The following is a 16236-nucleotide window of genomic DNA, read 5'->3' on the forward strand; positions in this document are numbered from 1 at the left end:
CTGGCTCCACCCGCCCCCAGGCATTGGTGTGCGGCCTGGAGGCGCGCCAGAGCTGCTTCCCGGGATCCTTGACGGCGCTTTTCCTGGGCCGCAGATGGAGGGAGCCACAGTTCGGCTGCTGCGCGGCGGCGCGCTGGTGAGTGCGCTCGCAGCGGGCGTCTTGGGGGTCCCGGATGACCTTGGCCCCGGCAGCGGGGTCTTCCCCTGACGGAACCCGCGCTTCCCTCCCTCTCAGACCCCTCACCGCGGGCCGGCCACGACCCCGACCCCTCTCCAGGCCTCTAGCCGAGCCGGCCTCAGTTTCTGTAAGGAGGGCTGGGAGTGGCAGCTGGTGAGAAGGGGGCTAGGGGCTGGTCTAGAAGCTTCTTTGACGGAGCAATCACCTTGCATGGAGTCGGAGAGACACGGCTGCAAGATATCTTTTGCAGGCCACTGGGTCCTGAAAGCTACCGAGTCTTGAATCTTTGGAGGCATTTGGTAGAGATGTCATTTCTCTGATGTCGCTTTTCCCCAATGATTACATTTCACCGCCCAACCCTTCCCCAAAAAGATTGTTGAAATACGAGCACAGTCTCATTCTGTGCATTGTTCGCCCGTCCTCCATTCCTCCGCCCTGCTCCAAAGTTAGGAAGGGACCTCGGACTTGGTTGGAGTTACCGGCCAGAAAGACAATTTCCTCTGCCCCTCATCTCACAGCTGGGACATTACATCTTGCATGGTTAGGCTCACCGTAGCACTGGGGAACCCTTTCCTGTCTCACTTCTTAGAACTTGAACTGAAACCTGCCTCCCGGGAATATCCAGTTTTACCTAATTCTGCTCTCCGGACCTGCAAAAACTGTTAATTCTTGCACAGCTCTTGGCGTCGGGTTCTCATTACACTGAACATTCAGCCCTTCATCTTATGGCATGCTTTCCAGAACTGTCGCATATTTGAATACATTCCCCTTTGTCGGTACACTTTATGGGAATTTTCCCACTGCTGGTTGTTTGCTTTTTATATTTATTTGCATTTCTCTTTGATGAGTTAAAGGCTCTTTGCTGTTTTAGTCTGATGCCCAGTGGCAAGGTTCTTTTTGTTTCATTAGAGATAATTAATTTAGAGATAATTAATGTTGTTTGACTCTTTTACAGGCTTGGGGCATTAAGGAAATTAGTAAAATCATATTAGTGTATTGTTGCAAAGAAATACGTTTTTATGATTACTCTTTAATACTATTTTATAACTGTTGTGTAATAGTTTAGCAAAGAAAGTCCCCCGTATTTCACAATTTGAGTCCCTCTTGCTCTAGAGCCAGCATTTATTGACCACATACTGTGTGGCAGGCATGTGCTCGGTGCCCCACCTGTATCATCTCATTTAATTCTCACAACCATTCTAAAAAGTAGTTTAATCTTTCAGATGCAGAGACTCACGCTGAAAAAGATTAAGTAAGTGACTTGCTCAAAGTCACTCAACTAGAAAGTGTTAAAGCTGGTGTTCTAACTCTGGTCTGTTTCTAAATTTCACCTTCATGCACTCCTGCCTCCCCTTCCTCAGAGATATCAAAGACCTGTTGTTTGGAATTTTTGGTTTTATTGTGGCTTTCAGTCTTGCTTAGCTTTTAGACCTCCTTTGCATAAGTTAGCGAATGTGATTGATGGCATGTTGCCTATAGCACAGTGGTTTAGAGCATGAGTTCTGCAGGCTAATTGCTCAGGTGTGAACCCCGGCTCTGTCACTTCCTACTAGTATAATCATGGGCAGCTTACTTAACCACTTTTGGGTCTTAGTTTCTTGATCTGTAAAATGGGGAGAATAATAGTACATATACCATGGGGTCGTTGTGAAGGTTAAATTAATTCATATGTAGGTATGAATCACTTAAAATAGTGCCCAGCATAGAGTCAGCTGTCATTAAACGTTAGCTTATTATTGCCATGCATGAGATATTGCCAGTGCTAATTAAATAGCTTGGACAGGTATGCCTACAGGAGGCGGGGCTTGAACTGAGCGTCAAAAGAAGGGATGTCTTAGGGCCTCCCTGGTGGCGCAGTGGTTGAGAGTCTGCCTGCTCGATGCAGGGGATACGGGTTCGTGCCCCGGTCCGGGAGGATCCCATATGCCGCGGAGCGGCTGGGCCCGTGAGCCATGGCCGCTGAGCCTGCGCGTCCGGAGCCTGTGCTCCGCAACGGGAGAGGCCACAGCAGTGAGAGGCCCGCGTACCGCAAAAAAAAAAAAAAAAAAAAAAAAGAAGGGATGTCTTAGGTTTAGGTAAAGCCGCAGAGGAATGAAGATTCCAGGCCAAGGGTTGTATAAGCACAGGTGTAGAGGTAGGAGTATACTCTGCTTGTTTGAGGAATAATTATGCCAGGATAGCTGATGTGATACGTTTGCAGAGGATTGGAATGAATTCAGCTGGCAAGACCCTGTCATGTTCAGGGGTTAGGTCCGTACTTGTTCTTATAACAGTGCATGTAGCCCAAACAGTGTTGCCCACAGTCACGCATAACAGACCTTTTGTTTACTAAAACACAATCATTTATAATGTTATTACTCATCAGTACAGAAATGACAGTGTTTCTTTATAATTTGTTCACCATCCTTCTTTCTGGTGCCAGGAAGACTAACTATAAACATCTTCTCTGGCAGCCGTAAGATTCTCTCTCCTTTCTCTCAGGATCCTCGAATACTAACCCTATCTTGGGCTCCATTTGTCTTGATTCCTTTTTTCCTAAGTGCTAGACCAGGGTTTCTCAATTTGGGCACTGTTGATATTTGAGGCCAAATAATTCTCAATTGTGGGAGGCTGTCCTGTGCACTGTAGGATGTTTAGCACACCGGAGTTGTGACAACCAAAGGCAAAATTGCCCCTGATTGAGTACCGCTGGTGTAGACCTGTACTATTGTGTGCTCCAGAAGGGTGGGAAGAACGGACCATTCTCCTTACAACCTGGTAAAAAGCTCTCAACCTATTTCCTGTGCCCAGTTTGTTGACTATACGAATTGATCTTCAAGATTCCAACAGGAGCAGTTGAGATTCTGAGGTGCTGTTTGCCAAAGAGTTTTACAAGCTAAATGGTCAGTAGCTTGCAGAAGGAACTCAAAAGCACAGATACCACTTAGACCCATTTCAAACGTTCACCTGTGGCGTAATGAGGCCCTCAGCTAGGGCGGTACCAGTGACGGTTAGCGAGGAAGATACATTAATAAAGACTTGAGAAGAGCTGATAATTACCTTGAGATGGAAGAATTAGATGAACTCCACATTTTCTAAATGGAGTGGCTTAGTGATGGGCAAAGATTGGGATGTCTGGAGGAAACGTAGTTTAGGGGGAACAGAAGGAAAATTAATTAATTCTCTTTTAGACTTTAAAAAGTGTCAGTAAAATGTACCCCTGGAGAGTTTTGGAAGCTGGGCAGGAGGAGGATCCGGAGACCAGCAGAAAAATAAGAGCTAGAGAAGTAGGAGACAGGCAAAGCCACAGATGAGTGGTGGGGCGTCTGAGGGAATGGAAGCACCGGAGGGTTCAAGTCAGCCTTTGGAGTACATTACAGACCATTCTGGGTAAATGTTGAAGAAAGACAAAGCAAAAGGAGAATAAATGTAGGATATCAGAGGAGGCTTTGTGACAAACATGCTTTATTCAGAATTGGAGCAAAAGAGGGAGAGGGATATTTCAGTCCTGTCCTAAGAGCAAAAGTACAAGCAGAGTTTGTGCCACGTAAAGGAAACAACCCAAGGAAAGCAGAGGCAAGTGTTTTTTTGAGAAGTTCAAAATACAGCCCCCTAACCCAGGGTCAATTTATGGAGATACGGATTGAAAATTGAGGCAGCGAGTGAACTTGGTCCATTGAACCATGAAGAACTGCCTGAGGTTCTAGTGCTCCCTTGACTCAGTTTGGTATTCATCTGGGGCACTGGAATATGCCACACCTGGTCTGGAACTCAGGTGTCCTTACTTCTATCTTAACTGTTCTTTCTGCTACCAGCCTGGTTTCCCTGAAAAGGAGGGTGGGTCAAAGAAATTCCCAGTACCTGGTAAGGTATTGGACCGAAGTTAATTGCACAATTAAAAAAAAAAGTTCATTAATAATCCTATCTTTTAGGATTCCTCTGGAAATAAAGGGAAGTTAGTCTCTGGTTTCGTTTTTGTACACTGGCAGTTTGGGAAAGGGAACTTGCTGACTTGGCTAAGGTCACACGGAAGGCAAACAGGTCTCCTTTATGCTGGTTCCTGGCACTGTGCCCTGTCTTGGTTTATTTAGCCCACTCCTGAGGCAGTGCTCTTCTAGAAGGTGGTGATATTGTTAGGAACTACTGGTACTGGGATGAGGAGCCTGAGGCTAATGGAAGGGAAAGGTCACCTGTTTAGGAGTTTTCGAGAACACCTGAGGACAGAAGCTACTGTTTCGGGAGAAAGCAAGCATGGATTAGAGAGATTCTGGTGCCAAAGTTTTGGCTCGGGCATATGAAAACAGAAACGATCAACCTTTTGGGGGCGGGGGGGGCGCTGTGTTGGGTCTTCGTTGCTGCACACGGGCTTTCTCTAGTTTCAGCGAGCGGGGGCTACTCTTGGTTGCAGTGCACGATCTTATTGTGGTGGCTTCTCGTTGCGGAGCACGGGATCTAGGCACGCAGGCTTCAGTAGTTGTGGCTTGCAGGCTCTAGAGCGCAGGCTCAGTAGTTGTGGTGCACAGGCTTAGTTGCTCCGTGTCTTATGGGATCTTCCTGGACCAGGGCTTGAACCCGTGTCCCCTGCATTGGCAGGCGGATTCTTAACCACTGCGCCACCAGGGAAGTCCCAGGATCAACTTTTAAAATCTAAAGTCAGGTATGCAGTACTTAAGTCAGATCTTAAAATGGACATCCCAGGTTTAGTCAGAATTCAGTAAAGTTTTGCTTAGTAGAAGACTGGGAGTCCTTGAACTATTAGGGCATAGGGAAAAAAGCATTGCGTCATTTACTGAACAAAAGAACATATAAACCCTGGAGGATAAAACAGCATTAATAAGTATAGGGGAGGAAAACTGTTCCCCTTTTCCCTTCTAGGTTCTTTAGCTGGTCTAATAATTAAATTGGCATGACAGATTAACAGGAGAAAAACACATTTTGTACTTAAAGGAGCCCATAAAAAATATGAGACTCAAAGAAGTGACCAAAACCTGCAGCGTTTATGCTCTTTAGACAAAGAAACAGTACATTTGTGAAGAATTGACAAGAAAAAGAGGTTTGGGCTGGGGGTAGCTAGTTAGTGAAGAAGTAACAAGCTTTGTTTATACAGCCTTCTCTGCCCTCAATTCCCTGTCTCTGGTGATGAGGATGCCTTCTACCCTCCTGGTACAGGGAGAGTGCCTTTCACAGGGAAGATTATTTCCTGTTTTCAGGGGGACAGAGGAGGTCAGTAGCTTTCTTGCACTGCTATTTCTTAAGTATCTTTAATTCAAAACGATCAGTGTGGGGACTTCCCTGATGGCGCAGTGTTTAAGAATCCGCCTGCCAATGCAGGGGACTTGGGTTCGAGCCGTGGTCCAGGAAGATCCCACGTGCCACGGAGCAACTAAGCCCGTGCGCCACAACTACTGAGCCTGCGCTCTGGAGCCCACGCGCCACAGCTACCAAAACCTGCACGCCTAGAGCCTGTGCTCTGCAACAAGAGAAACCACCACAGTGAGAAGCCCTCACACCGCAATGAGGAGTAGCCCCCGCTCCCTGCAACTAGAGAGAAAGCCCGCAGTCAGATAAGAAGACTTCTTTCTGCATCTGTTGAATCTCAAATGTCTTCGGCTTGGAATAATCTTTATCGGAATCTGAGGTTCCATGTGGGTCCTCATACCATGATAGGGACATGCCATGGTTGCTTAACGATTCACCTGTTGAAAGACATCCAGATTGTTTCCAGTTTTTGACTATTGTGAATAAAGCTGCCATGAACATTTGTGTGCAGGTTTTTATTTGAACTTAAGCTTTCGTTTCTCTAGGATAATACCCAAGAGTACAATTACTGGGTCATATGATAACTGCATTTTTATAGGAAACCACGAAACTGTTTTCCAACATGACCCCCTACCATTTTACATTCCTGTCAGCAGTGTATGAGAGATCCAGTTTCTCCTCATCCTTGCTGGCAGTTGGCATTGTCAGTAATTTTTTTATTTTAGCCATTCTGATAGGTGTGTAATTATATCTCACTGTTATTTAATTTTAAAATATTCTTTAGTTTCCAGCAACTTGGAGAATGGTTATTTGAGCTAAAAGATCCTTCTTTGAGTATCTTACTGTTAAAACAACAAAATTCAGCTGAATAAATTTTAAAGATTTTATTGGCTTTGTTCAGCAGTTCATGAATTGGGCAGCATTCCATCTAGTAAACAAAAGGAAGCTCGAAAGAGCTATACAAAATAAAAGACTTATAGGCAGGAGGGGGTGGGACTAGGAAGTTGCTAGCAGAGAGAAGATTGCGGCAAAGTCACCTTCCTTTAGGGGACAGCAGGGTCTGTCAAGCAGATGACCTCACTAGTGCTGACCAGGTAATTCCAGATTGACTGGTCTTAAGATTCCATTCCTGGGAGGAGTTGAAACTAATTAATTTAGGTATTAAGTCTGGTTTGGTGATGTGGGCTTAGCACAAGTGATTCCATTTGGGGCCAGTTGTCTTTGTTTTTTAACATTTCACATTTAATTATAACGTAATAGTATTTTACCTTTCCTTGATCTGTAAAGTTGCTTCATTGCAAGAGGACATTAAAAATACCATCAAAATGTGCTTACCAAGAGTGAGCACTCTAATTATCTAGCTCTGGAATCATCATATGAGCTTTTTGGACTTCTTAAGTCAAAAAGGACTTAGAAGAAAAATTTTTTCATGCATCTGTTATCTTTAGCCTACATAAAAACTCAGATTAAATGTAAAAATAGAATGCATAAAATCCTAAAAATAAACATGGGTAAATCCCTTTATTAGAGTAAGGAAGGTCATCCTAATTTAAAGCCGTCAATCAAAGAAAGGTTGATACTTTTGACAACATAAACATCAAAACATTTTGCATGACAAAACAAAAAAACTATACGCAAAATCAAAAGACAGATGAAAAAGCGGTAGAAAAAAATTTGCAGCTCCTCTGTCAACTTAAAGAAAAATGCACAACATGAGAGTTGTGAGTTCAGGGACTCAAACTGAGGACTAAACCTGGGAGACAGCCTCTCAGTAAGTAGCTCAACACAAACTGCTACAAAAAGGTAGGGGAGGAGCCAGCATATATAGGAAGATTTCGGCTGGGAAAGACATGCAGTCAAGCATACATCTTGATAAAAGACTAATACTAATCACAAGGAACAAATATCTCAAGTTAATGATTTTAGTGCTTTTTTTTTTATGCACAGGAAGAATCTGGGGTCATTGAAATTCTTCCTGAGATAATATATCCATCTAGGGACCCTTTTGTAGAAAGCACAGAGTGCTTCATTGAGCCTGCAGGTTTTAAAAAAAGTCTGAATTACGTTTAGGGTACACTGTTGGTGGGAGACTGCAGTGGGTTGCGACTTTACCCTCGTATAACTGGATGATGAGGGAAGCTCTTTGTGTTCTGCTCACACCTGTCACCAAAGAGCTAATTTCCTTAATTTATATTGAGCTCCTAGAAATCAATAGGAAAAAAAAGAAAAACTGAATAGGAAAATGAGCACAGGACATGAATAAACAAAAACAGAATTAGACATGGTTCTTAAATGTATGAAAAGGGGTGCAAACTCGTAAATGAAAGACAGCTATAAGAACACTTTGTGATACAATGTTTTTTTTACCTACGAGATGGATGCAGAAATCAAAAAATTGGCCTACAAGCTGTTTTGGCAAGATTCTAGGGAAACAGGCACCATTAAATATTTGTTAGTGGGCGTGAGAATGGTTTAACTGCTATGGAGGACAATTAGAGAAAATTTGTCAGTATTTTGAATTTATTTTTAACATTGACAGATTTTCCTCTTCGTGCTTGTGCTACAGATGTGAAATAATGTACATCAAAAGTTATTCATTGCAGCATTTTTTAAGAAACCTTTTACTTTGCAATATGTAATTAGATTCATAGGAAGTTGCATAAATACAAATAGTAGAGAGAGGTCCCCCCTGTCCATCACTCAGATTCTCCCATGGTTGTATCTCAATAGTACAATTATTGAAACCAGGAAATTGATATTATTGTAATGCCAAGGAAAGGATAGCCCAACAAAGTGGTATGAAAATTACTCTAAACCTAAAACATTTGACCATTCAGCAGCCACAAGAAAGAAACATTATCTAAATTTAAACAAAGCCTCCTGAAAGTACATCTGTAGATATAAAGAAACTTTGTCTTTTCTCCTATAAATCCATTTATTGTCAGTCATTTCCTACCCGCCCCCACACCCAACCTCTACCATTAGAACCTAAGGCAGTAGAGAAGTTTTCTTCCCAAGAAATGTGTACATATAGTTCTATGGTATTTTATCACTTGTAGGTTTGTGTAACCAAGTCCACAGTCAATATACAGATTGACATTCACAGCAAAGAGCTCCCTTGTTACAGCATTACTTATAATAACAAAGGGAATTGTTACATGTTAGAAACATCTCCAGAATATATTGCTACATGGGGAAATGAATGAATGAATGAATGAATGGGCCAGAATATGGTATATAGTATGCTCTCTTAGAAGGACCAGGAGGAAAATAAGCAACTATATTTCTACTTGCTTATGTTTGTATATGAAGAATACCAGAAGGATACATAAGAATCTCCCCTATTCCCTATGGAGGATGTTGAAAGTGGGCTGGATGGGAAATAGGGCAACAGCTTTTTTGAACATAGTTACCTGTTCAAACCAAAAAGTTTTAAGTAAGACAGCTGGGGGCATGGTGGAGGGGGAGCAGGGAAGGTGCAGTCATGGATCATTTAACTTGTTCAGCAAGCGAATAATTTGGCTTTTGAAAGTTATAAGGGGTTGGCATGAGTCAAGCATGTAAACACAGATTCCAGCTCATGCTACATGTGAGAGTCACCTGTCAACTGAAAAAATGCACAGCCTAAAAGATGAGAATTCTGTTTTATTCCGCGGACATTCTGAGGACTTCAAGCTGGGGAGACAGCCTCTCATCACTGAGGGACTGCTCAAAAAAGAGGTAAGGGAGGGGCCAAGATATATAGGGGGTTTTGCAACAAAGACCAGGTGGTAGGAACATCAAAAGATTGCTGATAATTAAAAGTCCAGAGCTTCCTTGGTGGCGCAGTGGTTGAGAGTCCGCCTGCCAATGCAGGGGACACGGGTTCGTGCCCCGGTCCGGGAAAATCCCGCGTGCCGCAGAGCGGCTGGGCCCATGAGCCATGGCCGCTGAGCCTGCGTGTCCGGAGCCTGTGCTCCACAGTGGGAGGGGCCGCGACAGTGGGAGGCCCGCGTACTGCAAAAAAACAGACATCTCAAGTTAATGAATTTAGCACTTTTCTGTGTATGGGAAGATGCAAGAGTTTTGGGCACACTGAACTCATTCCTTTGATGTGCACCTCAGCTATCTGGAGCCAGTATCCTGTGCTCTCTCCTCCTGAGTTTCCTCAGGGCTCACCAATGGAGTGGCTGTAATGTGATGGCTTGATGGCTGCAACATCCTTTGTTTACTGATTTGGCAGGCAACATTTTTTTTTTTTTCCACTCACACACCTCAGGGAGCATTTTAGAAATGCAGAAGCCCAGGCTTCATCCTGAGTCTGTTAGATCAGAGCCCGAATTGGTGGGGCTGAAATCTTTTACTCTAAGCACCCCCAGGTGATCTGGGTATGTAGCCAAGAGTGGCATCCCCTGATTTAAATCTCAGGGGGACTTGTTTCAAAGACACTAATAGAGTCATTGGTAAAAGTTCCCAGGATAAACTAGTTTCTTTAGTTTAATTGTGTATAACTATATTTTGCAGTTAGGTTCTTAAGAAGTCCATAAAATTGTTCTGTAGTGTGATGCTGAACATATTATTTTTTTTTTTTTTAGAAAATGTTGGGGGTAGGAGTTTATTAACTAATTAATTAATTTTTGCTGTGTTGGGTCTTCATTTCTGTGCGAGGGCTTTCTCTAGTTCTGGCAAGTGGGGGCCACTCTTCATCACGGTGCGTGGGCCTCTCACTTATCGCGGCCTTTCTTGTTGCGGAGCACAGGCTCCAGACGAGCAGGCTCAGTAGTTGTGGCTCACGGGCCTAGTTGCTCCGCGGCACGTGGGATCCTCCCAGACCAGGGCTTGAACCTGTGTCCCCTGCATTAGCAGGCAGACTCTCAACCACTGAGCCACCAGGGAAGCCCTGAACATATTACTTAAGACCTACATCTAGCATTTTTAAAAACAAGCCTACTTTGAAAGCCCAAAGAATACGTGGTTGAGGTATTTATTCATTTTAAAACATCTTAACATCAAAATTTTTATTATTAAATATTTCTAATAAAGAAATAAAACAATTCTGACATAAACCCTGCACTTCCACCCTCTCCACAGAAGTAACTTATAACCGGGGCAGTGAGGCCAGTTTTGGATCACAGGACCGGAGATCAGACAAAAGGTAGCTGATCTCACTCAGTTTATTGCACACAATTAGCACACAACACGGGTTGGTCAAAGTAGGGAAACTAGACAAGGGGATAACAAGCCCTCCCAGGAGAAGTCCGGAAAGGAGGTGTCTCAGCATGAGTGGCAGCCCTGGTCCAGCAACGGGTGTGGAGACAAGCATGGAGGCAAAGTCGCCTTCTGCTCCAGCAGGGCCTTCTGGCAGCGTCCATCTGCAACAGCCCAGCAGCGAGGAGTCGGGTCCTCCAACCAAGAGCCTTCAAGTCATCTCAGTGTTCTTTCTAAGGAGTCGGCCAGTAGGTGTAATGGTCACGGTGCCCAAGGGGTCTTGTCTCCAGCAGTTGCTCCTTCTGTTTCAGTGATGTCTTTCCTCAGGCTTTACCAGACAAATTCCTTAACACTCTTAATTTATCACACTAAGACGCTGGGACTCCACATTTTCTGCCATGACTCCATCTTGACTTACTGAACATACCTCAACTCCTGTGAGTTTCACACAAGGTGAGTGGGAATCCTAACACAAGAGAAATCACAACATAACGACACTCCTGAGGCTGATGTGTATGCTTCCTGTTTATGTTTTTAGACTGCATCTGTGTGTATCAATGAGAATATATACTAACATTTGGTGTGTTTTTAAAGTGTGCATAAACGCTGTCTCCCGGAATAAATCCTTCTGCAAATTACTTTTTGTGCTTAATATATTTTCAAGACTTATCCATGTTGATATATGTAGCTCCCTAGTTCACTTTAACTGCTGTAAAATATACTGTTAAATCAATATACCACGACATATGCATTCCTTTGTTGATAGTTAATTAGATTCTTAATTTTTCACCATTTCAGATGTCATTTCATTCTTTGCATGTTTATAATTGTGCATATGAATTCAAATGGAATTGCTGGGCCTTAGGGCATGTATGTCTTTATCTTTACTATCGCTTAGGACAGTAATTACATCAGTTTTTACACTAACCCATAAAGTATAAGGGTCCGTCCATTCCCTTCTACCCACTACAACAGCTTGTTTAAAAAACAACAACAACAAACTAGTTCATGACCCTTGTAAAAGATGGTAAAGAAGACTTTATTCAGGAAGGGACTCCTGCATTGGGGTTTTGCAGTAGGGATGTGAGATCAAGCTCAACTCCAAATACAAGGACAAGTGGATATTTATAGCCAAGAAGCAGGGTGGGGGTCAGTGGGTGGAAAATTAAAAGAGAAAACAGCAGAAATAAGGGGGATTCTTGCTAGACCCACGCTCTACAGGATCTTGCCAAAGGTGGACCAAAGTGATGAGATACCGAGGATAGGGGGTTTTCATTCATGTGTCCCAGCAGGACTCTTACTAAAACTGGATAGAGGGGCACTTGAACTCAGCCCAAGGTTGGGACCTAGTCAGAAAGAGAAGCTCGACTCCTTTGGTTAAGGAGAGTCTTTGTCAAACTTCTCCAACACTTCCGGGTCCAATGGGGGGCAGGGGAGAAGCTAGAGCGGGCTGAGGAACGTGGGGCGGGAACGAATGGGAAGAGAATGAGGAGAGCTGAGTGTCCTGGGAGTCGGAGAGACGGAGCATCTGAAAGGAGGGAGCGCTCAGCTGAACTGGGTCAGCTGCAGTGACTAGACTGAACTCCGAAAAGCATGGAGATGTTTGATCTTGAAGGGAGGAGATCCTGCCGATTGGTGGGGGGCAGAGCCATGTTGGGGTGGGCTGAGGAGTGAAGTAGAGACAGCTAGTAGAGCAGCTCTTCAGCAATGTGGCTGTGAAGGAAGGAAGGGAGAGGCTGGTCCCCGGAGGCAGATACCAGGCTCAAGGATGGCTCACAGGGTCAGCATTAGAGCAGGGAGAACTGGAAAAAACATGGAAGACAAAAGTATGGCTGAGCATCCTGCAGAGGTTGCAGGGGTGGGATCCAGAGAAGAGGAGAAAAAATAGGTGCAGGTGCGGGACAACGTATGGGGTTGGTGGTGAAACGTTGAGGCGGTTCCCATTTGTTGGCATTTATTTTCTCCAGTAGAAGAGGTTATAAGCTGCCAGTGAGGGGTGAAGCTTTGAGTGCTCTGAGATAATCATGTCAGAGAATGAGAAAGAGACCAGGTTGAGGTTGGTGACTATAAAGCTGTGAGCGTGTGTGTGTCTGTGTCTGTCTTCTGGATGCAGGCTCGGAAAAGGTAATCATTGGACACATTCTTGGTTAGAGTTTTGATTGTACCTCCAATGAAAGAGGGGAAGGAGTTGATTACAAAATGGGCAACATGAGGGAATTTGGGGAGTGATGGAACTATTCTGTGAGGAATTGTGTTTGGATACACAACTCTGAATTTGTCAAAACCCATGAAACCATACACCGCAAAGGTGAATGTTATTTTATATATAAAAATAAAATCAAACCAGCGTGTAGAGGGAAGATGGAATTCAGGCTGCGGCAAATGAATCTCACTGTATTACAAGTTCTGATGTTGTGATTTATAATAATGTTAAAAAACAAAATTCAACCAAGTAAATTTGAAGATCTAACTGGCTTTATTCAATGGTTGTGCATTGGGTGGCATCCCATCTAGTAAAGAGAAGGTCATTCTTAAGAGCTGTTCAAAATGGAAGGATTTTATATAAACAGGAGGCTTGGGCAAAAGAAAAGAAAGGGCTATTTGGGGTCAGGACATCTGGGAGAAGGCGTGCGCCCAGGTGTCTTTTTTCTTTTATCAGGTACATTGCTGCTGCTTCCTCTTGGTGAGGGGGATGGAGAGGGTCCAAGTGACAGGCAGTCCCATTGGTACTGACCAGACAATTCCAAATCTTCTGGATTATATACTTCCGGGGAAGGTCAGAACTGCAGTTAGGTCACGTATTAAATCTAGGTTTGATATCATGCACTTTAGCATAAGCGATGCCATTTTGGACCTGTGGTTTTTCTCTGTAACAATAAATGTGTGTTTTGGTCTTCCTCCAGGTTCCTGGCTCACAGCGCCCAAAGCTTTGGGGTTTCTTAGGTAACAAGAGCAATGGGAGCATCTGAAATCACTTCAGAGCCATAAAGGTTAAATGGGTGTCTTGTTATTCAAAACAAGCTCCTTTCAACCACTCCTGAGTTTATGTTAATGAGGTGACTTGGGAAACGCCCAAGGATGGGGGCTGGTTGCCAGGGGAATGAACCACAGGCTTGGAGAGTTGGAACTTTCAGTCCCACTCAACCTCCTGGGAGGGAAGAGGGGTTAGAGGTTGAATCAGGGGTCACGTGAAGCCCCCCATAGAAATCCAAAAGGACAGGGTTCTGAGTTTCCCAGTTGGTGAGTACATTGAGGTGCTGTGAGTGTGGTTCTCTTGGAAAGAGAGCATGGAAGCTCTGATACCTGTCCCCATATCTTGCCCTATACATCTCTTTATCCTGTTACCCGAAAAACTGTGTTCACCTCTTGGTGGGTGTGGAGCCAGAAGACACAATTGTGGACTGTATGGGAAGACGCAAGAGTCTGGGCTCACTGAAATCATTCCTTTGATCTGCACCTCAGCTAGCTGGGAACAGTATCCTGTATTTTCACATCCTGAGTTTCCTCAGGGCTCACCGTAGGGAGTAGCTGCAGTCTGATGGCTGCTAGGTGGCAGGTATTCTTTTTTCCTGAGCTCCCTCAGGGCTCACCAGCTCACTTTGGAGGGCTGCAAGCGCTGTTGACTGACATCCTTTGTTTACTGACATGGCAGGAAATATTCCATTTCTCACAACCAAGCCAAAGATCAGGAGAAGGAAGGATTTATTATTTGCTGCTAAGTAAGGAGATCTTTCCCACCAGCAAAATTGGGGAGGTTTTACGCTAAGGGTACCTGCATATTCATGAGGGGGCTGGAGCAGAGGAGAATTAAGCATAGAATTGGGGCAAAGGTTGATAGAGTCCAAGCTTTAGTTGACTGAAGGGTCAAAAAAGGTCAACATCATCCTCTTCTTGGATGGGGCCCTTAGTTCCTGCAGAACTCAAAGATATGTGTCAGTTTGTTATGTATATCCCTTGAAGAGGACCTTGGGACTATTTTATCACTGATCTGGGGATTCTTGACTTCTTTTCCTTTTTTTCCTGCATTCACTCACTTTCCTTAAGATCATTAGTTACTGAGACATGTTTTAGTGCAAACATTGTGGCCAAGCTTAGATCACAAAATGGCTTAGGCCAAAAGTGGCTTCTCATGTCCAGAAAGCCATGCCTGGTTCTCTCTCTCTGGGGACCCCCTACTCTATCTGCTTACAATCTGGCTGTTCCTGAGTAGTATCCTTTTATAACAAACCAGTAATCCCATAAGTAATATGTTCTTCTAAGCTCTCTAGAGCTGCTTTAGCAAATCAAATGAACCCAAGGAGGGGGACTGGGGACTTCCCATGTATAGCTAGTGGGTCTGAAGCCCAGGTGACAACCTGGGCTTGCAGTTGGTGTGTGGGGATGTGGAGTGTGGGCCGTCGTGGGGCTGAGCCCTTAACCTGTGTGATCTGACACTGTGGTCTCCAGGTGTCACCCAACTCAGGGGCATAGAGTTTGCCTTACAGATTGCGGTGAATTCCTCGCTTTCTGAGGTTCCCAAAATACCTTGAGATTTTTGCACCTGTAAGGAGGTGGCCTTCCTAATTTCCCCGATAAAGCTGCTGGGAACCTAAGAGTTTCCAGTCTCTGGAGGGATCAGACAGAAAAAGTAAATGTTTCAATTCTGCTTACAAATGGGTAATTTACCAAATTGCTGTAAATCATAATGAGCTTAAGGGAAAGGTTTCCTTCTATCTGGACAAATACAGATTAAAAGCCAGTAGTATTTTAGACAAAACCAAAAAATTATAACCATATTCAGTTTACTCAAGTTTATGTAACTAATCCTTTTTTGTTAACAGTTTTATGAAATCAGAGTTTCCATTAGACTTTTTGAATATCTTACCCAGTTCAGCAGTATGATTTAAAAGTTATCAAAAACCTGTACTTGTCAAAAAGTTCTTTCTATGAATCTTCTTGAAAATGAAGCAGTTTTGCAAAGCATCAGTTTAAGTGTCTTTGAATGATGGACTTAAAAAGGCAAGGTTAAAGATCTGATTACAATGTTTTTGACAAAGAAGCTTAACCAAGTTGCTGTGACATACGACATTTTAAGATAACAACTAGAATTATAATATACCAGGACATACCCAAATTTCAGAAATTTTATATAATTTTAGAATGTCTGTATTAATAGCATTTATCCATGCAGTATATTCTAAATAGTTTTATCACTCGTGTGATAATGCTCTCCATGTAATTTAACATACCAAATGATACTATTAAATAGTTCTCTCTGAAATGCCTCAAGGCCCCTCTGACACATCCCAAAGTTAGCTGGAGCGCAAAGGAACTTTAAGTAGATATTTGAGAAGTTTGTGAAAGATATCAAAAAGTTTCAAAACTCTAGGTAACCAAAGTGACAAAAGATTTCAAAAGCAAATACAGATCACTTAAAGGCAAAGAAACTCACACAATCTGTTATCAAAAGCAGCTATCCAAGAAAACTTTTTTCTCTTAACAGGCAGAGAAAACCAAGTCCAGTCTTAAATTACTGGTCCTGGAGCTCATAAGCTCATCTAAGTGCGCATTTCCATTTCCACTGACCAAAAGTGACAATTGGCAGCTGGCCAAGCAGGGGGAGTGCAAGGAGAATCCCTGGAATGAATAGTTCC

The 16236-nt window shown here is 43.6% G+C and overlaps 1 protein-coding gene across 2 annotated transcripts in view; it reads left to right on the forward strand.

Annotated features, from left to right (window-relative positions):
- Window positions 1-31: 31 nt before the first annotated feature.
- The window catches only part of ACADSB (acyl-CoA dehydrogenase short/branched chain), a 39154-nt gene continuing 22949 nt past the window's right edge, over window positions 32-16236 (forward strand). For both annotated transcript variants that reach the window (XM_082631966.1, XM_082631965.1), the window contains exon 1: window positions 32-136. In XM_082631966.1, the coding sequence (XP_082488092.1) occupies window positions 95-136 (42 nt within the window). In that variant the 5' untranslated portion in view covers window positions 32-94. The remainder of the gene's footprint in view (window positions 137-16236) is intronic.

The sequence above is a fragment of the Mesoplodon mirus genome (genome assembly GCF_964341445.2).
Source record: "Mesoplodon mirus genome assembly, chromosome: 2".
Taxonomy (NCBI): domain Eukaryota; kingdom Metazoa; phylum Chordata; class Mammalia; order Artiodactyla; family Ziphiidae; genus Mesoplodon; species Mesoplodon mirus.